Source organism: Komagataella phaffii, chromosome 4 (assembly GCF_000027005.1).
Source record: "Komagataella phaffii GS115 chromosome 4, complete sequence".
In the NCBI taxonomy this organism is placed as follows: Eukaryota; Fungi; Ascomycota; class Pichiomycetes; order Pichiales; family Pichiaceae; genus Komagataella; species Komagataella phaffii.
Window position 1 is genome coordinate 975,366 of NC_012966.1, and position 24,685 is coordinate 1,000,050.

The 24,685-nt window shown below is 41.2% G+C and overlaps 14 protein-coding genes across 14 annotated transcripts; 6 read left to right on the top strand and 8 right to left on the bottom strand.

Annotated features, from left to right (window-relative positions):
- Window positions 1-973: 973 nt before the first annotated feature.
- PAS_chr4_0969 (uncharacterized protein) lies at window positions 974-2,842 on the top strand (the record flags this gene model as incomplete). The annotated part of the gene is made up of 1 exon (XM_002493887.1): window positions 974-2,842. One exon carries the CDS (start codon window positions 974-976, stop codon window positions 2,840-2,842), a length of 1,869 nt encoding a protein of 622 aa, XP_002493932.1.
- Window positions 2,843-3,322: 480 nt separating this feature from the next.
- On the top strand, window positions 3,323-4,387 carry PAS_chr4_0498 (Suppressor of sphingoid long chain base (LCB) sensitivity of an LCB-lyase mutation; the record flags this gene model as incomplete). Its single annotated transcript, XM_002493888.1, has 1 exon — window positions 3,323-4,387. The coding sequence occupies one exon, from the start codon at window positions 3,323-3,325 to the stop codon at window positions 4,385-4,387; it is 1,065 nt and encodes a 354-aa protein (XP_002493933.1).
- Window positions 4,388-4,428: 41 nt separating this feature from the next.
- On the bottom strand, window positions 4,429-7,632 carry PAS_chr4_0499 (uncharacterized protein; the record flags this gene model as incomplete). Its single annotated transcript, XM_002493889.1, has 1 exon — window positions 4,429-7,632. The coding sequence occupies one exon, from the start codon at window positions 7,630-7,632 to the stop codon at window positions 4,429-4,431; it is 3,204 nt and encodes a 1,067-aa protein (XP_002493934.1).
- Window positions 7,633-8,154: 522 nt separating this feature from the next.
- Window positions 8,155-8,943, top strand: PAS_chr4_0500 (Protein that induces appearance of [PIN+] prion when overproduced; the record flags this gene model as incomplete). The annotated part of the gene is made up of 1 exon (XM_002493890.1): window positions 8,155-8,943. One exon carries the CDS (start codon window positions 8,155-8,157, stop codon window positions 8,941-8,943), a length of 789 nt encoding a protein of 262 aa, XP_002493935.1.
- A 2-nt stretch (window positions 8,944-8,945) lies between these two features.
- On the bottom strand, window positions 8,946-11,069 carry PAS_chr4_0501 (Protein involved in regulation of mitochondrial expression of subunits 6 (Atp6p) and 8 (Atp8p); the record flags this gene model as incomplete). The annotated part of the gene is made up of 1 exon (XM_002493891.1): window positions 8,946-11,069. One exon carries the CDS (start codon window positions 11,067-11,069, stop codon window positions 8,946-8,948), a length of 2,124 nt encoding a protein of 707 aa, XP_002493936.1.
- A 148-nt stretch (window positions 11,070-11,217) lies between these two features.
- Window positions 11,218-11,637, bottom strand: PAS_chr4_0502 (uncharacterized protein; the record flags this gene model as incomplete). The annotated part of the gene is made up of 1 exon (XM_002493892.1): window positions 11,218-11,637. The coding sequence occupies one exon, from the start codon at window positions 11,635-11,637 to the stop codon at window positions 11,218-11,220; it is 420 nt and encodes a 139-aa protein (XP_002493937.1).
- An 87-nt stretch (window positions 11,638-11,724) lies between these two features.
- PAS_chr4_0503 (Hypothetical protein) lies at window positions 11,725-12,861 on the bottom strand (the record flags this gene model as incomplete). Its single annotated transcript, XM_002493893.1, has 1 exon — window positions 11,725-12,861. One exon carries the CDS (start codon window positions 12,859-12,861, stop codon window positions 11,725-11,727), a length of 1,137 nt encoding a protein of 378 aa, XP_002493938.1.
- A 665-nt stretch (window positions 12,862-13,526) lies between these two features.
- PAS_chr4_0504 (uncharacterized protein) lies at window positions 13,527-14,042 on the top strand (the record flags this gene model as incomplete). Its single annotated transcript, XM_002493894.1, has 1 exon — window positions 13,527-14,042. One exon carries the CDS (start codon window positions 13,527-13,529, stop codon window positions 14,040-14,042), a length of 516 nt encoding a protein of 171 aa, XP_002493939.1.
- Window positions 14,043-14,366: 324 nt separating this feature from the next.
- On the bottom strand, window positions 14,367-15,278 carry PAS_chr4_0505 (Subunit of the prohibitin complex (Phb1p-Phb2p); the record flags this gene model as incomplete). Its single annotated transcript, XM_002493895.1, has 3 exons — window positions 14,367-14,824; window positions 14,871-15,188; window positions 15,251-15,278. 3 exons carry the CDS (start codon window positions 15,276-15,278, stop codon window positions 14,367-14,369), a joined length of 804 nt encoding a protein of 267 aa, XP_002493940.1.
- Window positions 15,279-15,425: 147 nt separating this feature from the next.
- On the bottom strand, window positions 15,426-16,184 carry PAS_chr4_0506 (Alpha 3 subunit of the 20S proteasome, the only nonessential 20S subunit; the record flags this gene model as incomplete). Its single annotated transcript, XM_002493896.1, has 1 exon — window positions 15,426-16,184. The coding sequence occupies one exon, from the start codon at window positions 16,182-16,184 to the stop codon at window positions 15,426-15,428; it is 759 nt and encodes a 252-aa protein (XP_002493941.1).
- A 100-nt stretch (window positions 16,185-16,284) lies between these two features.
- PAS_chr4_0507 (Hypothetical protein) lies at window positions 16,285-17,628 on the top strand (the record flags this gene model as incomplete). The annotated part of the gene is made up of 1 exon (XM_002493897.1): window positions 16,285-17,628. The coding sequence occupies one exon, from the start codon at window positions 16,285-16,287 to the stop codon at window positions 17,626-17,628; it is 1,344 nt and encodes a 447-aa protein (XP_002493942.1).
- Window positions 17,629-17,682: 54 nt separating this feature from the next.
- Window positions 17,683-19,632, bottom strand: PAS_chr4_0508 (Protein required for beta-1,6 glucan biosynthesis; the record flags this gene model as incomplete). The annotated part of the gene is made up of 1 exon (XM_002493898.1): window positions 17,683-19,632. One exon carries the CDS (start codon window positions 19,630-19,632, stop codon window positions 17,683-17,685), a length of 1,950 nt encoding a protein of 649 aa, XP_002493943.1.
- A 986-nt stretch (window positions 19,633-20,618) lies between these two features.
- On the top strand, window positions 20,619-23,276 carry PAS_chr4_0510 (uncharacterized protein; the record flags this gene model as incomplete). The annotated part of the gene is made up of 1 exon (XM_002493899.1): window positions 20,619-23,276. One exon carries the CDS (start codon window positions 20,619-20,621, stop codon window positions 23,274-23,276), a length of 2,658 nt encoding a protein of 885 aa, XP_002493944.1.
- Window positions 23,277-23,283: 7 nt separating this feature from the next.
- Window positions 23,284-24,600, bottom strand: PAS_chr4_0511 (Mitochondrial beta-keto-acyl synthase with possible role in fatty acid synthesis; the record flags this gene model as incomplete). Its single annotated transcript, XM_002493900.1, has 1 exon — window positions 23,284-24,600. One exon carries the CDS (start codon window positions 24,598-24,600, stop codon window positions 23,284-23,286), a length of 1,317 nt encoding a protein of 438 aa, XP_002493945.1.
- Between the last annotated feature and the right edge of the window lie 85 nt (window positions 24,601-24,685).

Here is a 24,685-nt window from a genome sequence, read left to right on the forward strand (position 1 = left end):
ATTTTTGTAGGCACCCAACCGTTAATTAAGACAATATGCTAACTGTGACAAAACAATGCAGGAGACAAACTTTTTTTTTTTTCCACGTAAATTAAATCATAGTAAATTTTGGTTGACATTATCTCCGGATCTTGACATCTTCAGTGAGTACCGAATCATACTACGACTTAATACCTTCCTCGCGCCAAATTCTTTCCATGCTGAATTCCAAAAAAGAAAAGAGCGCCTTTGAACAATGCTGATCAGTGAATGCTTCGCCTGTGGCTCTGCTTTTCCAGTGCTTTCTTCACTCAACCCCATTTAAGTAACTCCGATCTCATCCAAACAGCATCCGCCATCGGCAGCTTCCTGCTTTGCATGTGTCGCGCATCGATGAGCTGATATTATCAACCCACACTCATTACTGGTTGGTATAGTTGCAACCTCGGCTACAAGAGCACACCATTCCACAAACACCAGGGTAATTTAAAGAATAGTTGAATTTCTAGAATATTCTGAATGTTCCGTGGTTACTATAATTGTGTTTGAGTTCTTCCTGTAACCCAGTTTTTCCTTAGTTTATTCCCCTCCCGATTCCCAACCCTTCCCTCCACTTTGGTAGTACACTCCCTCCAAATAGATTGCGATAGGTTGCAAATTGACATACACACATACACACCAACTTTATAACAAGGGATTTATTTGAGCATTCCCATTTCTTTCGTCCTTTTGTTCCCACAAAACCGAAACCATCCCCAACTCATCAAAAGATCCGAACCGATCTTTCATTTGAAGCAGTCTCCAGTGGATTTGTATTACCTGTTTTTCAGTACAAGTTCTCTCTGTTCATAACCTCTTCGACAAAGTTCTAAGTGATCGGTTAGGTTAAAGACTATTGTCTCAGTTTCTCGGTCCCTCAATCCTTCACAAGCCACCAGCATTGCTATGGAACTAACGATCGGTTAACTCTGGCATTCGTACATCAAATATCATTATGAATCAAGAGGTCCCCGATAACCCATTCCAATTACCGACTTCACTATCATCCGAGTCCTCCGACAAGAACACCTCTTCTGCTCCTCCTAGAAGGAGGCTGAAGATCGTCTCAAGACGAAAGTCTGTTGATGATAGTGAACCCATGTCGTTATCATTTCTCAAGAAACCGGCAAGAAATAATTCCGTGGATCAGACTCATGTCAACGAACAATTAGTTCGACAAAACACTTTCCAGAACCGCAAACCATCACAAGGTTCCGATTCATCTGATGACCCAAATGCGGGCACTCAGGCTGATAATTCATCCATACACTCTTCATCTCCAGGATATCTCTCCCCGCTAGTTCGAAAACGAAGTGGAGAATTGGTCAAGTCATCTCTCAAATTAAACCATCTACCACGGCCCAAATCTCTACCTTCAACGCCTACTTTCAAGCAAGTCCACTTCAATTTTGGAAATGACATGGTGGATGTCCGCTACTTTGATGAAAAGGAGAGACCCACCGCTGTGTCCGCTACTAGTTCACCGAGCATCAACAAGACGTATCATTACGAAAACTTCAACGGCCTATTTGATCAAGAAACTCTTAATTGGAAGTTGAATAATAACAATTTAAATGGTAGGGGCAAAGCTATTTTTTCTGCATATTACGGTGAGAGTGACAGCGACGATAACGACGACGAGATAGATCCGGACGACGAAAGCGATACCGAAGACCTTAAGGTCTTCAGAAAGTATTACGATCTTGAACTAGACAATTTTCCAAAGTTTTCATATTCCGATAACGTTGATAAAGAAAGTTCAGTTTTCGTTGAACGATTATTCCTGAGCCCTGATAAGCGTTATCTTATGGGACAAATCGCTGTTAAGAATCTCAGTTATGAGAAAACAGTGGCAGTCAAATATACTGTTGACGGGTGGAAAACTCGTGACAGCGTCCTTGCCTTTTATGTTCCAGATTTACCAAGACGATTGCGTAAGGCTGGATATGATAGATTCATTTTTAAAGTCACCGTCGCAACTCTGCTTCGTAAGTTTAACTTTGCAATTGCTCAAGACGGTTCGACCGTCACCATAGAGTTATGTGTCAACTATTCTACAGCTGGCTGTGAATATTGGGACAACAATTCTAATAGAAATTACATTGTCAAGTTTGTTAAGCACGCAACCCAGACCAAGAAATTACCAAAGCCTCCCCCAGACTCAAAATTTAGAAGATCTAGAAACTATGCGAACAATGGAGCGGTGGAACATGCGACTGGTGCTAAGAGTGGCAAGGTTACATCACCTTTGAACGACGAGAATATGAGTTACGATGAAACGTTTACCCTTTCCTCATTGCCGCATACTAAATCGTTGGCAAGTTCCCCAGGAACTCCTAGAATTGAATTTAAAATGAACAACACGCCCAATTTTAATGATTTGCAAAGTTCTTCGAGTTCTCCTGGAGCTACTCGAGAATATCCTGAGTTAGATATCACCTCCAAGTTGAAGGATACCAATTTGAATGGACTTAAAAGAAACATTAAAAACATTCCCAGCTTTTTGATCGACCCGAAGGCTTCTCTGCTTGATCCTACATCATCTCCAAGGGAAATAGGTAATGTAACAATTGGGGAAGGAGGCTTTGAAACAACAAATTCGGCGAATGATTTGGATTCTAAAGCCGCCAGCGCTGACCAATCTAATGATGCAGCATCTAGCACTGCCCCTGCGCCGCACGCCACAACTTCAAAAGGCAAAGAGTTTGATTCTGAAAGCTACAAGAAGCTTTTGGAAAGTTACTGTTTTTTCAAGAGCAGTACTCCTGTTTCTTCATTTCTGGGTGAGCAAATCAATACACCGTTCAAGAAGGATGACTTATGATTTGTATTTATAGTTGAAAAAACTATGTCGTTTTACCTGTATGCATATATAGGCACGTAGGACCCTTAGCCGTGTATAACATGCAATATTATTCGGGTTTTGGGTTTATTATGCATAGTTTTGTTTTTCCGAGGGTCAGGTGATGCATCAAGTAATCGGCCCTCACGGATTTCAAGTTTAGAGGCTTTCGGAAAGTCTCGGCAAAATATAGCAAAAAAATAGGACCCTATTTAAGCTGATCAAAACACCCAGCTAATTTGGAACTGTTGTTGATTTTTTTGTCAATAGTATTATTCTTGCCATCCGTCATCGTCTAGAATTTTTTTTTCTGTTATGACCAGTATACCAACATATACAGTTGATACGCAAGATCTTGTCTCACAGTATGCTACCCTGAGTAGCATATATGCTTCAGCTACCGAAGCTCTTCTTACCGTGTCAAAAAAATATGAAACCGTATCACTACTTCGGCAATTGGATATGTTATCAGTCTCTGAGGAGTATCTGAACAATGAATACATTTATGCCACTGCTACCGAGTCCTCTGTGAGAGCCTCTGCTGCGTCCGTAATCGCAGAGGCAACGGCCTACTTTCAAGATTATCAAGATGACTTAAGTGTGTACGGAATGACTCCAAGTTACGGTGGTAACATGGCACTAGCAATTGTCATGGGTATTTTTTTTGTTTTGAGTACCGGTCTAGGTCTATACTATAAGCAATGGTGGTTTGGTACATGTTTTTTCTTTGGATGCGGTTTAGAATTTGCCGGTTATGTTGGACGAACAGTCTCAGCCAAGGATCCTGTTTTAGTGGACCCCTTCTTGGACCAAATTATTTCACTTACTCTAGCCCCAGCTTTCATCATGGGTGGTATTTACTACATGTTGGCTAAACTGTGTTCTATTTTCGGTGAGGGGCATTCGAAACTGAAACCCATGTCTTATGCGAAAATATTTATTATTTGTGATCTTGTGTCGATTATCATCCAAGCCGTGGGCGGAGGTATGGCTGCTAGTGCTGCTGCGAATTATGAGAATGCGGACACAGGAACCCACATCATGGTTGCTGGTTTGGCATTCCAAGTTGCATCTATGACACTTTTCCTCTACTTTTGGTTCGACATGTGTTACTCTATTTACAAAGTCTACAGAACGTCCGAGAACCCAGATGACGAGTTCAATGATGAGTTCAAGGATATCAGACAAAGACCTATGTTCAATACTTTCCCAGTGGCTATAACCTTGTCCACTTTGTTCGTTTACGTTCGGTGTATATACAGAGTGGCCGAGTTGTCTGAAGGTTGGAGAGGCCATTTGATTACTGAGGAGATATATTTTTTGATCCTGGATTCTTTAATGATGTGCTTGGCAATAGTTATCATGCTTATATACTTCCCTGGTTTCGTGTTTGGAAAAGACTCCCATATTCCTGTTAAAGGTTTTAGATTAAGCAGGAAGAAGAAAGAGGAAACTCCTCAACCAGATGGAGATAAGCTGCTCACGGATAACAATGAACAATCAGCCACCGACAAGGATAGTGTTTAGTAACTTATATTAGATTCTAATACTATTGCACATTTTGCATTCTATACAGATGCTGGCTCCTGGGATTCCCTCGTAGATGTTTCCTCCGAATTCGCTTCCAATCGATCTATAGGACCATTCTTGACGAACTCTTCAAAGCTAGGATATTTAACAAAATCCAATAACAGGAAGCTTCCAGAGAGAAGTAACGATAGTTTCATGGCTTCTTGGTACTCTAAATAAGTTTTAGCAAGTACAATGAACCTTTGCATAGAGCTCTTGACATCTTTTTTGAACTTAGTGACATCCTCGTAATCTTGCTCAAAAAACTTGTAAACTTCTGGTCCCGTTTGTTTGGAGATATTAATAATCAGTTCAGCAACATATGGGAACAGCAAGTCGTTGGAAAGTTTAGTTTGGATAAGTTGCCTTAAAATGAAATAACATCGGATACAATGGATAACGAATGAAGAGCGATCTAAAGTATCAGCTGGAGGAGTGGGCTTTCCAAGATTCTTTTGCTTTTCAATTTGCTCCTTCAGTTTGCGGATAAATGGTATATCTTCATCAGAAACTACTGAACTATTGGATATGTCTGTAATCGTATGATACAACCTGTAAAGTTCAACAGCTTTATATGAAGGGACCTCTAGAGTATGATAGTATCTCGTAACTACCTCCTCAACAATCTTCAGATGAAACACATCCACTAAGTTGGGAAAAGATGGGTCATAAAAAACTTTGATGGTATCTTCCAGATTTACATCCTTTTGCTCCCGAACGTACTTTGTCAAGCTGTGTTCAAATTCTTCGTAATTCTTGTTATCTAAAGGACTTAATACCTCATCAGGGATTTGCAGTCCCGTTTGATCAAGAAGCGCATGTGTTTTTGAAACATACTCAGCAGTCAAACTTGCAGCCTCTATGTTCTTTGTTACCTCTTGGTCGTTTGTGACTGCACTTGTCTCAGCTTCAGAATAAGACTCGACAGTTGGGAGATATGGACGATTAGAAAGAACATACACTTCTCTTGCTTCTTCGTTAAATCCAATCCAAGGTAAGACTAACATTTGTATTGAGAGTTTGTACTCGGGATCATTGATTCTAATGATTCCTGATTTATGCAAGCTAAGAAATACCAAACAAGTGAGTGTCATCAAGTTTTCTTTCGCTTTGATACTCAAAAATGAGTCTGAAGTATTATTGGCCACTGTTTCTGAGCTATGAGTTTCTTGTGCAGAATGTTCAGCTATTGTTTGATTGTCATCTGTCCTCTGGTCATTGTCAAAGGTTACTGTTAGTTTATCTATAAACAAGCGCAATAACATATTTCGCTCAAACTCAGATAGTTCAAGAGGCCCCTCTCTAGAAAAGTGGAACGTTTCGGGGTTAATGTCTTTCTCTTCCTCAAAATCCCAATTGCCTCTGCGTGAAGTTAGAAGTAAGTGGAAGTATTCGACCAATTGTAGTTCCAACTGCCTTTGAGACAGAAACCATATAAGGACCCTTCTATAACCAGGGGCCATAAAAAGTTCATCAATAATTGCTAATAACGTATCGGATTCAGTGTCAAACAGTTTCTTCCAAAGCTGAGGTTCTGAAATCAGCTCATAGACCTTATCGGGTGTGATTTCTGATGCCTTTTTCCCATCGGGTTTAGATTCTTCTATTGCCTGTCGTTGTTCATAAGGTAAACAGAATAGTTCTGACTGAGTATCAAGCTCATCCTTGACCGATTTTGCCACGGTATCCACCAATTTCTGTTTTTCTTTTTCAGTAACGTCTCGTTCGTTAGTGAGACGTTTTATTATATCTACAAACTCATACCAGGATGAACAGAACTGTGAAGGATCCTGTAGAAGTTTTCGAAAACGGGAAGAAAATAGCATGTTTCGACCTCTCACAATATCTCTCCAATCTTCGTCACTGTTTTCGATTGGCATATCCCCACTAGGAGGAGATGTCCCTTCTTTTTGATGATTCAAGAATTCTTTATTATTAGTCACTGTGATTTCCTTGTCGAGTTCAGAATCCATGTCATCCATATCAATTATTTCATTTTCATATTCTGCAGAGTCTAATCCAAAGTCACAGTTGCAATCAGGATGAAGTTCCATGATCTCGACATCTTCATCATCATCGCCCTCTCCAATATCAGAACGACTATTCCTGGATTCCTGATCTGATTCATTTTGTACAGGCTCCCGTGGTTGGAAGATGTGACGAACAAGGTCGTCCAAACTATCTGCCAATTCCAATTTATTCATAAAGTGTTTAGCACATTCTTCGGTTAAACCCAGCTTCAACAAAATTGAAAAGTACTCTGGAAAATTAATGTTTAAGGCTCCCGTTAAAATACCTCTACCGTAAGGGTTCAAAAAATTAGTTAACGACTCATGCTTGAAATCATGAATAGTTGCGTATCGTGATTTGTTAAGTATCGCAGCAGCCGTGGCACGTACCGCAGAGCTCCACTTTAAAATGTCAGCGAAGACTTCTGGATATTCGGCGTATTGACTCTCTCTGGACTCAAAGGGTACTGGAGACCCAAAAGCGAGAACAGTTCTCTGCAAGTTCCATACATTGAAATAAAAAAATGTGAATGGATCTGGCGGGTCTTCGAGTCGGGAAAGCTTATCTATCAAAACTAAGCATATCACTAGCATAGAATACAATAGTTTCAATTGATAGTAGTCCTGGGGTTCTTGATCGTTACTGGTAAGCAATGGATCCGGAAGCCATTTGAGCGAAAAATTCGTCTTTACTGGGGGAGACTCATCTCTAGGGATGAATTCCAGCGAAGACTCATCAGAATAATGCAGTTTGGCTAGAATCGACTCAGCAATTCGACACACATTGAAGGCCATGGAAAATGCTGGAAGGTCTATGTCTGAAGACCTGTATGTAGGGAAGACAAGTGCTAACACAATATTGGAAACTAAATCGACCGATAAGATCTGCCTATTATCGATTCCAGTATCAAATGGTTTAGTATAATCATCACACATTGTAATAAGTGTATCAAACAACAGCTTCAACTGTTTTCTTGTGGTTTCATTAATGGGAGGTTTCTCCACTGCCAAATACTCATAAATGGAGTTATGCAATTTGTTGACATCTAAACTATTGTGCTCATTATGCTTGAAGTATAAACCCTCGTTCAACATTAAAGGGGATTTGACCCATTCACCTTTGGAAGCAATTTCGTCAACAGTCAGCTTTTTCAGATCATCTTCAGAGTCAAGTTCATATTCGTATTCATACATATATTCATCCGTAATTGGATCTTCTAATTGATTTGCATCAACGCCTTTACCACTCGGGGCAACTGTTGGTTTACTAATTTTGGAAGATATTGTGTCAAATTTTGGGAGTCAGTATTCTGAAATCAGGAAAGTCAGTGTTCAAATGTTTGGATGAGCTATGGTTACACAACGTTAGGTAGGCAGAGAGGGTATAAGATTATCCAGACCTACTATGGTGAAACTCTGATTTTTCCTGGTAGATTGTAGTAGTCTACTACCGTATTGGATTTTTGTCGCTGATATTTTCCAATTCTTTTGCCCCAGCTCAGGTGCGATGAGTAGTGTACTGGAAGGGTGTGTCGAAGAACGAACCCTTCCGCCACTGGGAGCGATTAGCAGTATTTTGCGAGGTTGCACAAACCGAAGCCGAGAGATGATGATCTGTTAGGTACACTACTGATTAGCACAGCCTATAATAGGAGTGACGTGAGTATGACCGAAACCTTCTTTTTATCTGTCAACTAGGTTTACTTGCAATACTTGATGTCGTCTGCTTTAATTAATAGATCACTTACCACTATCAGGACGGAACTAGACTTCCTTAGAGAGTCGGAAGTCATCTCTGAAGGTCTCTTTCAGCAAATTATTGATCAGCTACCTGAAAAGCACACTCCCGGAATGGCCGCTGCATCGTCTATCAAGACTGAATCTGTCAAACAGGACAAATGGGAACCTCCTAAGGAACCTCCTAAAGAGGAAAATAGTGTCCCTACGCCTGCTCCTAGCGTTTCAGCTGCTCCACCTTATCCCACCAGTTTAGAATTTGCCGAGGCTCTGTACGATTACACACCACAAGAGAAAGAAGACTTAGCACTCCGCGTAGGGGACAAGATTGAAGTTACTGATAAATTGTCATCTGATTGGTGGCGTGGAAAAGTTAATGGCACTGAAGGTATCTTTCCCGCAAATTATGTCAAACTTTTGGGCTCTAGACCCTCTCACTCACCTCCTCCAGTGGCACAAGCTCAACGTTATGAATATGAACCTCCTTTGCAATCTCAGCCTTCAGGAGCTCCATCTACCAAATATGACTACCCGGTTCAACAAACACAACAATATCCTGGACAGAATTTTGGGTCTCCTCAGCCGTACCCTCAACAAATAGTCCAGACCCAACCCATGGTAGTCCAACAACCCGAGCAGGCTCAAAGTGGACATGGATCACAAGATTTCAATCGTCATGCCAAAAAGTTTGGCTCTAAGTTAGGTAATGCAGCTATCTTCGGTGCAGGTGCTACAATTGGTAGTAATATCGTTAACAGCATCTTTTAAAGCTACTTGAAATAATTGCCATACGTACTTAACATTCTTTGTACCGTTTTAGTTTTTATGGAATATGATTGACTTGGGGCGCTTAAGTCTCTAATATCTCTTAACCACTCCTGTCTCCTGGACGTCGGAATGAAATAGATCCCACTTTTTCTGAGGACAAGAATTTCCATCAGTAAAGTTCCATATCGTTCATAAATAACGTTTTGCGGTTCTGGTTCTGAATCATCGAAATTGAGAATCCTTTGAATGGTATTGAAGCTGGACAAAACCTCTGTTCTCTTGCTCACATTTAGCTTATGCAAATATCCAGTTCTGGCATAGCTATTGATGAGACCAACTAACCAATATACAATAAGAATACTGGGAGAGGCTGCAACTACTCCAAATACAAGTTCTTGAGATTTCAGTAATTTGTCAATTCCATTCATTGCAGTGGCACCATCGACCTTTGTTTTTTGAATCTGAATTAGGAGATTACGGACCAGGTCTCCCATAACAATCCCCTTGAATGGAGACTTGAGTTCACTTTCATAATCTCTCATTATAGGGGTCAAGTCTCCCTTCTTGACCATCTCTGATAAGTTCTCTCTGTACGTAGTAAGAGACGTTCCAGGAGGAAGCTTCGATTTTTCCAAAGCGTAATCAATGACCATCCTTTCAAGAGAATCTAAATCAGCATCTAAAGAAGCTTGTGTAGTGATGGCGATTCGGGAATTATCATCATGTTTAACTGTAGCCAAAATGTTATTCAATGGACTGAGTATCCAATTGTTCCAAAATCCAACGACCGTGTCAACTAGATTGGTCTGGATCCATTTAGCTATCAACCTTCGATTGTGTATAATGTTCATTGATGTCGAGGGAACATATAAGACCAGCAATAATAAAGGAATCCAATATCTAATGATAAACTTGGGTCTTCCGTTAAGTCTCTTGATGTCTCTAATGTTATGATCGCAATCCGGCAAAAGCTTGGAAGAAAGACTATACAGGTCTTGCAACAGAGGAGAAGGTCCGTTGTTCCGTTCGCCATACAAAAATATGTTTAATAGATGGTTAATAGACTCGCCCGACCCTTTGACAAGATTTCTCAACTGGGTATCTAGCAACTCATCGTCTTCTAATTGCACCGTAAGAGAAGGGATTTGTGGAGTCAGAGTCGAGAGGTATCCCAATTTCTGAGCATTTTCCTTTCGTAAGTCTACCAACGCCTTCCTTTTCGAATAAAGCTCTTCTTTCAAGGACAAAAGCGGAGCTTCCAAAATAATCTTGGTGTATCGAAGAATATCTTTGGTACTATAATATAATGATTTCTTGGGTAAACCAACGGACAATATTGAATTGGAAGCTACATTCAAGAGGAAAACACTAGGAGATTCAATTGTCTTGATACTTGATTTCATGGTTTGCAGAATCATAAAGGTCCATTTGGCAATCTGTCTATACCATGGTTGAACAACCGGAGGCAACCAGGTAGGGATCGCAACTTGCAACTCGTCATAACTTTCAACTCTCTTGGCAACTTCGTCGTACAGAAATCTTGTATAACTCCAAGTTCTTTCAGGTAATGATTGACAAAAAATTGCAGCGATTTTATAGTTGGAAGAAAGGTTATCGTCGTAATACTCAATGTCATCGTACAGAGGCATGGTACGACCTAGTAAGGTATCACTTACAAGAAGAGTCAGGATTAGAGTGAGATAAACAATTATCAAGTCCTCCAATCTACCAATAACGTCCACCTCATTCTTCAATTTTGCGCTAAGGTCAGAGTATTCTTCAGTGGCTACTATTGATTCATAGATCGACCCATTTTGGAATGGCTCGAGAATGGTAGCAATTTTGGCAAATGAGACCGAACCGATATTGACCACAGACTCTGCGGTTTTGTCTTTGTTTTGAAGGTTCACCTGGTGTATCTTCAGAGGATCAGCCAAAGAATAAACTTCGCTGAAAGACTTTTGAATAATAGCAAGCTGAGTTAATATTCTTGAAGGGATCTGCAAGTTATCAGACTCAGGACCATTGATATCCAACGAATTAACCTGCGCCAATACCGGATTGGTGTAAGCACTCAAACTGTTCAAATTAATTTGAACAGCATCACTGATGCTACTCCTGATCATGATTGCGGATCTCAAAGTGTAAGTTGCTGGCAGGTCTGTTACTCCGTAAATTGTAAATTGAAAGGGCCAATCGCGGGTAGTTAGAATCTTGATGGGGTGGATAAGTAATTGGACTATGCTGATCGTATAGTTTGTATCATACTGGACTCTATAATGCTACTCCAGTGATTGTGTATGAGCTGATCAGTACGTAAAGGGTCAGGATTACCCCCCAACACATAGGGATCCAGGTTGACATGGAGAAGGCACCAGCTCTATAAACTTGCCCAATTAGTACTCCAACGACTGAGCCGGCAACTACAGCGTGAAAAGCTGCAATTATCAGATAGACCACAACTATCCATATTGAAAACGCCAGTTTCCGATGAGTTATCGCAGCCCAAATTCCTGCTGCTCCATAAAACACAACTAGGAATATAAGCGACCAATAAAGAGTAAACTTCCATATATCAAACATATGGTAAAGCTTCGCATCTTCAAAGTTGTATAGCGTTGGCCAGTACAACGAAGGAAAGATAGGCACCTGATAACCATAAGGAATGTGCTGTTGCCAAACAGATATATACATTCAAAGGTGTAGAGGATACAGAATGACAATAGAGCATCTAGTGCGAAATGTTGTATTACTATATTACATAATCATTAAAGTGGGCCATTAATTGTTCAGAACATGTTGGAGGAGTTTTAACATGAAGATTCTCCCGCTTATTGCGTTGATAGCTACATTTTGAAGATCCAAATTTATAGGATGTCCCGGCAAAACACAAAGCAGTCGGGATACCAGTAGTGCTGTAATTTGGGTTGTGATTACTCCACAATCACTGCCATTGAGTTGTTGAGGACAATGTGTATTTTCAACGAGTTGTATTCGCCTGTTTAGCAGAGTGGACAGCTTAGACACAAGCGCAACAGACTCTGTGAGATTGGCATTCTCTAATGAGTCATAGAGGAAACATTTGTTATCGTGAACAGCTACAACTAAAAGACACCAATGGGATCCACCTTCAGCCATTTCCAGATCATCATTGTCGTTCAGAGGAAGGAATATAAAGCCAGACTTATCCAACGGTGGGAGAAAATCCTGGATATCTTTTGGAGTTGAATGTGCCAGCAAAAAAACCATAGAAGGTCGGAGGAGTATTATTTGAGAATTGACCATCTTCTTTGATGAAAATTGAAGCTTGTCGCTCAAACAACGGGTAATGTAAAATCTTTCAATGTACTCGTAGATAAACGAGACGTTATTATCGTTCAACCATTCGTCATCAGCTAGGTTGTTCAGATCTTCTTCATAGAGAGATACATCGTAGAATGTGTGGGGACTCCCATCAGAATTGGAAAGTTCAGACCGAACAGATTTGAGTAAGGAGTTCAGTGTACTTAAGTTAGAAGGTTGTGAAATGGCAGATCGTTCCGTGGATTGATCATTTTTGGCTGTGCGTCTTTGTTGACGTTTTGTCTTTGCTTTAGTTGGCTTCTTTTGCTTTTTGTTGGCTCTTTTCCTGTTGCCTATCTCTTGTTGTGAACGATGATTCTCCCCTTCGTCACCTAAAGCAAGATACTGAGTATCTGCGGTTAAATCTTGCGCCCAATCCGGTTGATCGAACGATTGGTAGCCGTCATCGTCGTCATTAATGGTATTGACATTTCTCACCTTGAACAATTGGTCAAACCCATTGGTTACAAAGGTCGACTCGGGAAACATCCATTGTTTACTCTCTTCGTCACTCTCTTCATCATCTCCACTGTAGATTACAAAACCCTTTCTGGAATGAAATCGAGTTTTCAACATGTAGGAATGTCGGATCGGCACCCGGCTGGAAAAATTAAAGAGAGATTATGTAATAAATTTCAGAACGCGCGAATTTCTTAGTAAAATTTTCTCAGTTGGGAAAGTTTCGATTACTCTTTTGGGAACGAACTCCGTTTTGGTCGAGTTTGTTCCCCTAGTAATCTATCATGTCATACATGGAAGCTTTCGGAAAAGGCATCACCTATTGAAAAATAAAAATGACGAGCTTGACACTCATCAAACCCTTCCAAGCCAATCGTCTCAAAGTGTTCAAAAAGCTGCCACTCTCCGGCCCCTTCTTTTTTTCTTTTTTTTTTTTCCTTTCCTCCTGTGTCTCAACACATCTTGCCCCATCCCATCGTCCTCCCTCCCATCCCTTGCCTTCCATCCCTCCCCCAACCGCCATAGCGGCCACCTTATGCCAGTAGCGGACCGACGTACGCTAAACTATTGTCTCGTGCGGCTTATTTGGCCTAATCCGGTAATTCGAGTGTTGTGAGTTCATATGTAATTACCCTTTTCATCTGTAGGAGAATCTAAATAGCAAACATTGTGCCCCATGATATATAATGCCTAGTTTGGAGCTGTAATTAGTTTTTTCTCTTTTCTTCCCCAATTTGTGTCTTTACCTTTCATAAAGTTTATTTTTGTTTTGAAAACTTATCATGGCTCTATCAATTGGTGATCTTTCTTTAAGAACCGTCAACTTTGTCTTCCTGGTGATCATCCTGGGTCTTTCCGGATCCTTGGCCGCTACCGCAGACAACAACAACCCCCAAGTCAATTTCGTCGTTTTCGCCGCCGCTTGGGGTCTGTTGACTTCCACCTTCTACGGAATTGCTGCTTACTTCATTTCAGCTTTGGCATGGCCAATTCTGTTGGCAACGTTCGACTTTTTGAACTTTGTCTTCCTCTTCTCAGGTGCAACCGCTTTAGCCGTAGCTATCCGTACTCACAGCTGTTCTAACCAGTCTTATTTGGACAGCAATGGCGTCACTCAAGGCTCCTCCGACAGATGCAGAAAGGCCCAGGCTACCGTTGCCTTCTCCTACTTTTCATTCTTCGTCTTCACAGCTGCCCTGTTCTTCTCTGTTTTGGCAGTTTTCAAGAACGGTTTATTCGGTAGCTCCATTTCAAGAGGTACTCCTCGTACCGGTGTCCCAACCATGTCACAAGTTTAGAATGTTTTGAACCACACTGCACCCTTCTTCCCTTTTGTTTTTCTTTAGTCCTGATTGTTTCATGTTCCGTTTGAGTATACCCATTGAACTTGATTCTACGCCTTTTATGGCAGAAGCAAAAAAATTAAAAGTTACAAAAATGCTAATCAACTAAACCAAGAGACTCCTGGACTTCCATCCCGTCTGGAACGATGAATTTCTCCATCCAACGCTGTGTTTAATATGTATTCTAATAACAAGTTGTACATGTATTATATATAAATATTTACATCGGCCTTTCTTCATATCTTTGAAAGCATTTCCCTTTTGACTGCTCTTTCCTACTTATCGTCCAACACTCAATAGAAGCGAATTGCTGGATCCTGCTGCTGCCTCACCTCCTTTGGCTCCTCCAGGAAGATAAGTTACGTTGGGTGATCCAGCCAGAGTTGCGGCAATCTCCTTAGATGCCTCAATTCTACGAATCAACAACAGACCATCTCCTGCCTTTTCTAAAGCCTTGGAGATATGCTCGGCAGCTTCAGCTTCTCCCTCAGCTCTAATAACGGAAGCCTGTCTTTCCTGTTCAGCCTTCTCAACGAGATACTTGGCTCTTTCAGCATCTTGCTGTGCAATCTGTTTCTGTTCGACAGCTTTGGTGAACTCACGTCCAAATGTCATGTGTGTAATGGAAACGTCCTCCAGCCTAATGTGGAACTCGTTGGCTCTTGCTGCCAATTCTTGTCGAATTCTAGCGGAAACAATTTCTCGTTGGGTAATCAGTTCAGCAGCATCGAATTGAGCTACAATGGTCTTTAAGACTTCGTTTCCAATGGATGGCAAAATTACTTTCATCATAATCCAGACCCAGAGATTGGTATATAGAGGGTAATCTCTGAACATCTGGTCGGTGCAAAACTCTTAACGTTAAAGACACTGTTTGCAAATCCTTGGATCCTGTGGTGGTAGCAATGTTCCTTGGTTTTGTACGAACATCAAAAATAACTGCCTTCTGTAACCAGGGAATGAGGAAGTGGGTTCCTTCTCCAATGACATCCTGTCTAACACCTGAATAACGATCAAAAATCACCGCTCTGGTTCCTCCTTTGACGTCGTACAGTGAATACTGGGCGGCACTGAGGGCAATTCCAGCTGGGATGGCAATTTCTTTAACTCAGTTAGTGACACTTGCTTCTATTTGCGGTTCATAACATGTACCTAGTACTTACTTGATATAAAATCTGCTACTCTAGACATGATGACTGATGCCTCTTTTACTTGACTTAGTAGGTTTGGTTCTGGTTTGCCTTCCAAAAATGCGGTGAACGGCGCGATGTGGTAGTGTACGAAGAAAGACCATCAAGCGTGTACTAATCAACATCATGCCATTCTATTCAGGTATACTTAATTCTCTTCATCGTCTTCATCCTTTTCAACTAGACCAGAATCATGTAGTAACTGGTCAATCTGTTCTGGTTTCCATATACGGTGCACAATGTTTCCGTTGGAGTTTTTAGTAATGGTAGCAAACTCAATCTTTTCACTAGTCAGCGACGAACTGTCCATCGTTTTACTCAACACCTTAAGTGCGAGATTCTTTGCCTCCTCAAGGTTTATATCATTCTTGTAGTCTTGCTTCAGAAGAGTTTGGGCACTAGAGTTGTTGGCTCCCACACTGGTGGCCTTCCAACCAGAGTAATTACCTGATGGATTGGATGTATACAGTTGGAATCCATATCTTTCATCGTACCCTGCGTAGATGAATGACACACCGAATGGTCTCAGACCACCATGTTGCGTGTAACCTTGCTTGATGTCACACAGATGACGCACCAACATTTCACAAGGGATGTTCTCATTGTATGTCTTTAGATAACCTTGTGCTGTTATTCTGACATTGTTGATCAGAATTCCAGCATCTGCTGTCATACCTGCTACTGCACAGATCATATTATCATTCAAAATATACATTTTCTCAGCAGAAGAGTCCTGTTCAAGCAGTTTACTGGTGACCTTCTTCTCAGCTGCTAAAACAACACCGTCGTTGGCCAAAACTCCAATTGCAGTTCCAGCATGTGAAATGGCCTCAAGGGCATACTCAACTTGATAAAGACGACCCTCAGGAGAGAAGATCGTCGTTCTACTATCGTATCTTCTGGACATCTTGTGAGGGCGTTGGTTAACAGTGCTATCTTTCGCCACTTCTCGATATTGAGAGAGTTGAAGGTAGTGCACCGATTCAATATCAAATTGGCTCCCAGAGATGCTCATAATAGAGGAAAGCACCATGTCCGTGAGGAGTGGGTACTGTAAACCAGGTGGTAATGCTACAAAGATCAGGAAGGTAGTTGCCGATGAGGTTGGGGTTTCAAAATTTATTTTCTGTCCTCCGAATATGGACTGGAAGGTGATTGTAACGAGTACCGGTCGAAAGTTTTTTCATAATGATAAAACTAATCAGTCTGTGTGGCAGATCGACGATGATGATGTGAATCAACAATTAGATAAAATGAATAAGGATGAAATTCTTCTGTTAATTGGTAAAGCCAGAGGATTGATAGTTAAAGAGAAAGAAGACCGTCAAAAGAAGTCACATATGGAAAAACCGATAGACCAAGAAAAGAAAGTAGAATCCGAAAAAAAGGTCTTCAAAGAAGTTAATTCGGCTAATTCTCCTGCCAATGTACTGGGATTGCAATATTCTGATTCTGAGTCAGATGAGGACTCAGATTCAGTTTCACATGAAGACAAGTCTATTAATACTGATCAAGATAAATCAGGGTCTAATCCCAACTCCGAATCGGTATCTTTGGAAGAAGGACTTGGTATGGATATTTCTAATCTTTCCGATTTTAGTCTGTCAGATAATGAGACCCCAGCTGCTAAGGAAGAGTCAGTGTCACTTTTTAAGACTCTGTTAGATGATGCCCAGTTAGATCCCTTCAGTACATGGGAAATAGAATCGGTAAAAATCATCCATGATCCAAGATATTTGGAGCTGGATACTGACAATGATAGGAGTAGTGCATTTAGTCAGTGGTCAAGAGAAAAAGTTGTCGGAAAGATCAGTCAAACCGATGAAGTAGAAATCTCTGACGATGTCTATCAGTCGTTTGCCCAGTTTATAAAGGAAAAGTTAGTCGTCACAGTTGCCAACAAACATACTTTGAAGAAGCTTTATTTTGCGGAGTTTAAACGAAAATATCGCAAGGACCCCTCGTATCAGCGTCTGCTGCAGCATTTGTCCGAAAAAGAACTAGAATCATTTTACAGACAGTTTGTTCCTTTTGAAGAAAAAATAATAAACCTGCCACAAGATTCAAAAAGAAAGCTTTTGCTTGATATAACTTTCAATTCAGCCCCACTATTAGGAAAAGTCAAACAGTTTTTAAAAACGAATCCAACTAGTGACCTATTTGAGCAACTGCAAGGTCAATCACCGCACCAGACTTATATCGAACTACTCAAGAATTTTCAACTCAGTGACCAGTTCATAGCAAAAAACATAGTTCCCTTACACGGGTTATCCAATCAGGATCAATTGTCTCTAAAAGTTTCCATTTTATTGGAAGCTCTACAACTGCAGGCTCAAAAACTGAAGAGATAATACCTTTTATACTACAACTCTACTCAGCCTATAATACATATACGACGAACCAGTCTAACAGCCGCCAGTCAGATTCGTAGTAGGGAAAGTGTAGCCTGCCATCTTCCAACTTGTAAGGTTGACGTTTTGATACGCGTTACTGTGTTGTTGGATGTAGTCGTACGTTGGGTGATCTGCTGGATCGCATCCTACGTTAATGGCACCTGGTGGCTGGTACACTCGCACATAGTCAATTTTCATGGTAACCGGAAAGTTGAGCGACGGCCAGTCAATATAAGCCCAGTTATTAGATAATCCCAGGTTCATAATAATAGACATGGGTTCTGTGGATATTGGTCTCCAACCAATGTTACCATCAGGATGGAATGCATTGGCATGGACTGTAAAAGTAGGATCATCACCGACAAACCATCGGATGTATCCATTACTTCCATACGTATACTCAAACGCGTAATTCTGGAAATGAGGATCTTCTGCCCTCTCGTACCATGAATGATTCAGTGTGGTCACACCAGAAACGGCTTGTTGGAAAGGACCTCCAGCATACGTATTCATTAGGGTAACACTTTCGTTGTGAATCTCCACAAACTCGTAATCAGGTATATACCAAATGTCGAAGGGAGCAAGCTGGACGGATTGGGAGACGACACCAACTTTCTCAGTGGGACTGATGTCACCCATTGCAGCTTCTACAATATCAATTTCTGGAGCACCTCTTCCATGTCCCCTATTAGGATGTTCCTGACCCCTGCAAGTACAGGCGTTCAGTTTTTGACCAGGTAAAAAGGAAATACCATCAGCGGACGATTGGTTCGCCGTAATACCGGAATCACAGGTATCATAAGAGTAAGGCCACACACCTTCAGTGGTTGCCAGGTAACCAGGTCTTGCCAAATTTCCCAAAGTCCATATACCAGGCCATAGACCAGAGATGTCACCGTAGCCGGGAAGCATAGCCGAGACCTCTATAATACCCTGAGTAAAGCACATTTGGTTCCAAGAGTGTAGCATCGCAGAGCGGTAGTTCAGATTGTGATTTCTGTAGGTATCAAGACGGATGTTCAGTGCACCTTCAGAGGTGATTGCAGCATCGGGATCATACCATTCCAAATCTTTTGTGGCATCGTAGTGCAAATCTGCCCCATACCAATACTGATCCTCACCTTCATAGAAAGTTCTTCCTTCAATATTGAACTCGTCGCTGAAAACTAACGTCCATTCGTCACCGTCTTTGCTTACTCTTGTTTTCGCATCTTCTGGAGTATCAGGGTCTACCAAATCGGTCCTGATAGCTGAGAGTTGTGGATAAGTGTAGTCTGTTAACAAAACATAAGTCTCTAACTGATGTCTGTGTCCTGTGACACCAGTATATGTGAGCAAGGGCAGGAGAATCAACAACAGCAGAACACCGATAGCCAAAGCCAAGATAGCAAAGAAACCCCAAAAGGATTTCCTGTCCATGCTTTTCATATCATTGATAAATCTGTGCTTCTCATACTCGGCATCGGCGATGGGATCTGGATTGTGAATATGGTCATCTTCTTCCTTATCGTCTATCGTGAGAGGAAATGAGGAAGCAGGATAGCCTCCAAAAGGAGAGAAGTCCGTGTCAACCAGGAAGGGGTTAGATGATGGATCGCTAGATTGCGTCGAGTCATCGCTGTTATTTCTTCTATGCATCAACGAAGCTTTGGAGTTTAAAGAGTTCATCGAGGCAATTCTTGAGTTTGCAACCGATGGATATCTATCATATTCTGGGGCCAACAATCCATTTGAAGAGTTGGAATGTGACATGTTATAGTTATTGTTCGAAAACGACGACGACGAGTTCTGGTAGGGCTCTTTGAAGATTTGCTGCTGTTCGTCCGAATGGGAATCGTTTTCGAAACTGCGCAGTTCATACTCTTGACTGAAGGGATTTTGCAACTCTTGCGGTGTTGTTTCCGGCGAGTTGGAAGACGAGTTGGCATTCCCTGACCGTGAAGTTAAGTTTCTAGTGGACATTTCACCGTAATACTGCTGCTTCAAATAAGTAACTGGAATGAGGATGAACTAACGTCAACGAGGGATATGTTTTGAAAGCACTATTTGTGATGATAGTTGGGGATCTGATTTCTTGTGGGCCAAATTTCGATGGATTCTGCCTAAAATACGTCGGGTGTAAGGTGGAAAAAATGAGTGGAACCTGGAATGAAAGAGAAGATCAATACGTTCCTGACTTTGAGATGGTTTGTTTGTTGTGAGCACAATCCGATTGGAACTTGAACCTGTTGGTCAGTTTATTTATTGTCTTTTGCTTCCAGAACAAAAATAGTTGAGTTAGAGAAAAAGAAACTGCCTAGTTCTTTTGAGAGAGTCGTGTATTGTTGATCCAAGGAGGCAGAGCAAGGGTCGCGAAGGAATACGGTTTTTCCAAATTTAGAATAGGTGGGTCTTTCTTACAGCGCGTTTCTAGATGCCGCACGCATTGTCTGTATGGCAACGGGAGCTGACACTGAACACCAGCAGGCTAGGGTACGGGTACTGGCACATTGGCTCATTTGGTTGGTTCTATCCAGTCGTGGGTGCACCTGAAGGGCATTCCAGAGAACCCAAAGGAGGCTGTGTCCGTGCTATTTCATTGCAACGCAGCTTTGTGGCAATTTTACTTAAGTTGCGCCTTGGCACCTTGGGACCAATTATTTTTTATTTCCAAAAGGAAGGCATTCCGACGTTGCATAATCTGTTCAGACAAAGTTTCCATATTACGTAACACACTGTACGTTTCTCACAAGACACGAATGATTACCTATCCGCGGGCGCTCGTCAAAAAGACGATCACTCCCTGAATCCCAGTGAGGTAAAGATGTATTTTGTATGGTCGCGCATACGCTTATCACTTTCCTATCAAACACCAACACTCCACGCCATCTCTACTCTATTATAATATCACCCCCAGCTCCATCCTCCGCGGACTCTTTCTTCACTGAATCTCTCACATTGTCGATTGAATGCATAAGAATAACACGACATTTTTATCCCGTGTTTTTGGCATCAATTCGAGAAACATAGACGTCCACAACCCGTTGTTTGCTGATGATAGTGTCATTCCCTTATATGATCAAAACCAGTCGGCTTACTACGACAATGCCTACAGTGATTACTCTAGCGATGAAGAGGACTCCAAACCACGCACAAGCCGGCAGACTGACTCCAACCTTCATATGACTGACCATTCCGGAGATGGGAACGATCCATTCAACCAAATGGACAACTCATCTCGGTTCAGTAACTCCAGCTCTTTCCATTACAACAACACAGATCAAGAAGACGACAATCCTGAGTTGCTGCTGCTACAGGATGAAGACAGCTCTTTAAATAGGAAGAATCTGGACAACTCTGATTTTCAATCGTTTGCTAAGAAAACGTTTAATCAGATCCCTAAAATCAAGTTCCAGCTACCCAAAAAAGAAGATTATCCCACTTCACATCGACAGCCACCGGATATCGAAAACCAGAATGGGACTTTGAAGTCTTCTGTCAAAAAACAAATTCATTTCTTGGATCCAATGGATAAGGCCCTCTGGATGTGGTCAAATGTCTCCAATCTGGACACATTTCTACATCAGGTTTACGACTATTATACGGGAAATGGATTCAATTGCATCATGATGAATAAGTTCACCGAATTGTTCACTGTAGTATTTATTGTATGGTTATTTTCATTCATGGGTAACTGCATAGATTACGATAAGTTGATGAATGATAGGAATGTGTACCAATTCTCCCAAGTAAAGATTGACAAATGCTACTCAAAGATCGGGTTCTTCCCTCAAAAATTGATCTATTGGCTTTTCTTCATTGGCCTCTGCCTTAAACTTTATCAAATCTTTTTAGACTACTTGGTGCTCAAAGATATGAAGTTGTTTTTTAACTTGCTTCTTGGATTATCCGATGATGAGTTGCAAACTATAAGTTGGGGCCTAGTGGTCAAGAGAATAATGATCCTGCGAGACAAGAATATTAATGCAATAGTATCACAGAATACAGACCTAACTTCAAGAAAAAGAATGAATGCCCATGATATTGCCAACAGAATTCTAAGAAAGGAAAACTATATGATTGCAATGTACAATAAATCAATTTTGGACTTGGACATAGAGCTACCTTTGATTGGGAAAGTACAGCTATTAACCAACACGTTGCAGTGGAATTTGAATATTGCTATCTTTGACTACTTCTTTGACTCCGAAACGGGTCAAATAAACTTACCCGCTTTGAAGGAAAGAAACCGTCACACAATTTCAACAGAGCTCAAGAAAAGATTAATTTTTTGTGGAATCATTAATATTGTTCTGGCACCAATATTATCCATCTACTTTATCATGTATTATTTCCTCAAATTTTTTTACGATTTTAAAACGAATCCTGCGGATATCTCTTCTAGAGAGTACTCTCCTTACGCTAGGTGGAAGCTGAGAGAATTTAATGAACTACCTCACATTTTCAACAGAAGGCTGAACATTTCCACTGAAAGTTCCAACAAGTATATCAATCAATTTCCCAAAGAAACTACAACGGCTCTACTGAAGTTCATCATGTTCATTTCTGGGTCTATTGTGGGAGTTTTAGTAATTGTGACCATTTTAGATCCAGAATTTTTCTTAAACTTTGAACTAACTCCCGGCAGAACTGTTCTTTTCTATGTGTCAACGCTGGGGGCTATTTTCACTATTTGCAAGAACTCGATTCCTGATGATACATTAGTTTTTGATCCAGAAGTGAGTTTAAGGTATCTTTCTCAATTTACCCATTATCTTCCTCAAGAATGGGAAGGGAAATACCACACAGAGGAAGTCAAAAATGACTTTTGTAAACTGTACACCCTTAAGTTATATTTGGTCGGAAAAGAGATCCTCAGTTGGCTCTTCTTGCCTTATATCCTGTGTTACAAACTGCCGGAGTGTGCAGATACCATATCAGACTTCTTCAGAGAATTCAGTGTTCATGTTGATGGATTAGGATATGTATGCACATTTGCAATGTTTCAATTCAACAACCAACATAACGAGAATGGAAATGCGAATGTACATCAAAATGGGAATGGTAATGGAGGCGTTCCATCGGCAAAGTCTAAGAGCAAAAAAGTACCGAATCCTAATCGGTTCACCACTAAGCCTTCCATGCGGGATATGGAGAATGACGATAAGATGATAAAGTCTTACATGTACTTCTTGGAGAGTTATGGTAATGATGAGATTGTTCAACATCAGCAAGCGCTGAACAGGTCACTGATCTACTCAACCGAGATATCTCCAACTAGCGGGGATGATTTAAACGATTCTAATATTCTGGGATTACGCCAGAGAAACGTGGCAACCACTGGAAAGCGGCAAAATAGTATTGGCAACGGGTTGATATACAACGGACAAAATAAGCGGTTATCCATCGGTGAAGCTAAAACTAATGTCTATTCCAATCCTATTGCCTCAACTGTACTTGATAAAGATCTTCAATACAAACTGGCTAACTCATACATCTTGAATGGTATGCCAGGATTAAATGAGGCCAATCAACCAGCAGATCGAAAAAATGAACGAAAGTATTCCAATGATTCACCAGGAGTTATGAAATTGGTAGATAAAATTAGTCAACAGCATAAGGCATAATTTGTTTTCATTCATAGATCTTGAATAATAATGAAGCATTAGTACCCCCGAATCCAAAACTATTATTGATTGCTGCCTTCAACTTGTTCTCCTTGTTTAGTATTTGACTTTGATTCTGGACGTAGTTGAAAATGAACTCGGATTTGGAGTCTGACTCTGCACCTCCTGGTGATTCACAATTCAATGTGGGCGGTAGAATGTTTTCTGATAGGGCCAAGACAGTGAAAATGGACTCTACAGCTCCTGCTGCCCCTAGAAGATGTCCAATGGCACCTTTGGTACTTGACACTGCTAATTGGGGGTTACTCTTCTGAAACAGTGCGTTAATGGCCGAATTTTCAGCTCTATCTCCTAATAAGGTGGATGTTGCATGCGCATTTATATAACCAATATCATTGGGAACAAGCCCTGCCTGTGTAATGGCAAACCTCATGGCTCTTAGGGCACCGTTTCCGTCTTCTGGGGGTGAGGTTATATGATGAGCGTCTCCAGTTAGACCGTAACCTGCTATTTCACAGTAAATCTTAGCATTTCTATCCAGCGCATGTTGCAACTCTTCTAGAACCAAAATTCCCGCACCCTCTCCCATGACAAAGCCACCTCTTCCTCCATCAAAAGGTCTGGATGCTTTTGTGGGGTCATCATTAAATGCTGTGGAAAGGGATTTGGCTCTACCAAACGCAGATAACGCAAATGGAGTAATTGAGGCATCAGTCCCCCCAGCTACCATAACATCACAATAACCATCTTTAATAAACCTTGATGCATCGCCTATTGCATGGTTTCCAGTGGCACAGGCTGTAGAAACGCTGTGATTTGGCCCTTTAAATCCGTATTGAATGGAAATGTTACCAGCAGCCATGTTCGCTAGCATTCTGGGAATGAAAAGAGGTTGCATCTTTCTATGGCCTTTTGAATGAAAGCCCACTGCATTATCGTACATATCCTGTAGTCCTCCAATTCCTGAACCAATGCAAACACCAGTATCTTCAAAATCTGTCTCAGTAAAGCATTGCCATTGAGCGTCTTGTAGGGCCTCTTCAGCGCCTTTTAGAGCGTATTGTATAAAAGGTGATAACCGACGTATATTGCTCCATCTAGATGCAAATGCTTCAGCATCCCACTTTCCTTCACTCTCTGAACCGATCGGAACTTTTCCAACCACCCTACTTGGCAAATCTTTGTATTCGGCTGGATTAGGAACGTCATCTGTTGACACCAGTCCACTAGAACCTGCAATTAGCTTGGACCAGTTTTGACGAACTCCAACACCAAGAGGAGTCACTAATCCTAAACCAGTGACTACCACACGCCTGCTAGTCATCGTTGGATCAACTTGATAAAGACACTGGGGTCCAGTTGATGAGGCCGCGAACCATTAAGTACTTTTCTGTGCAGGAAAAATATCG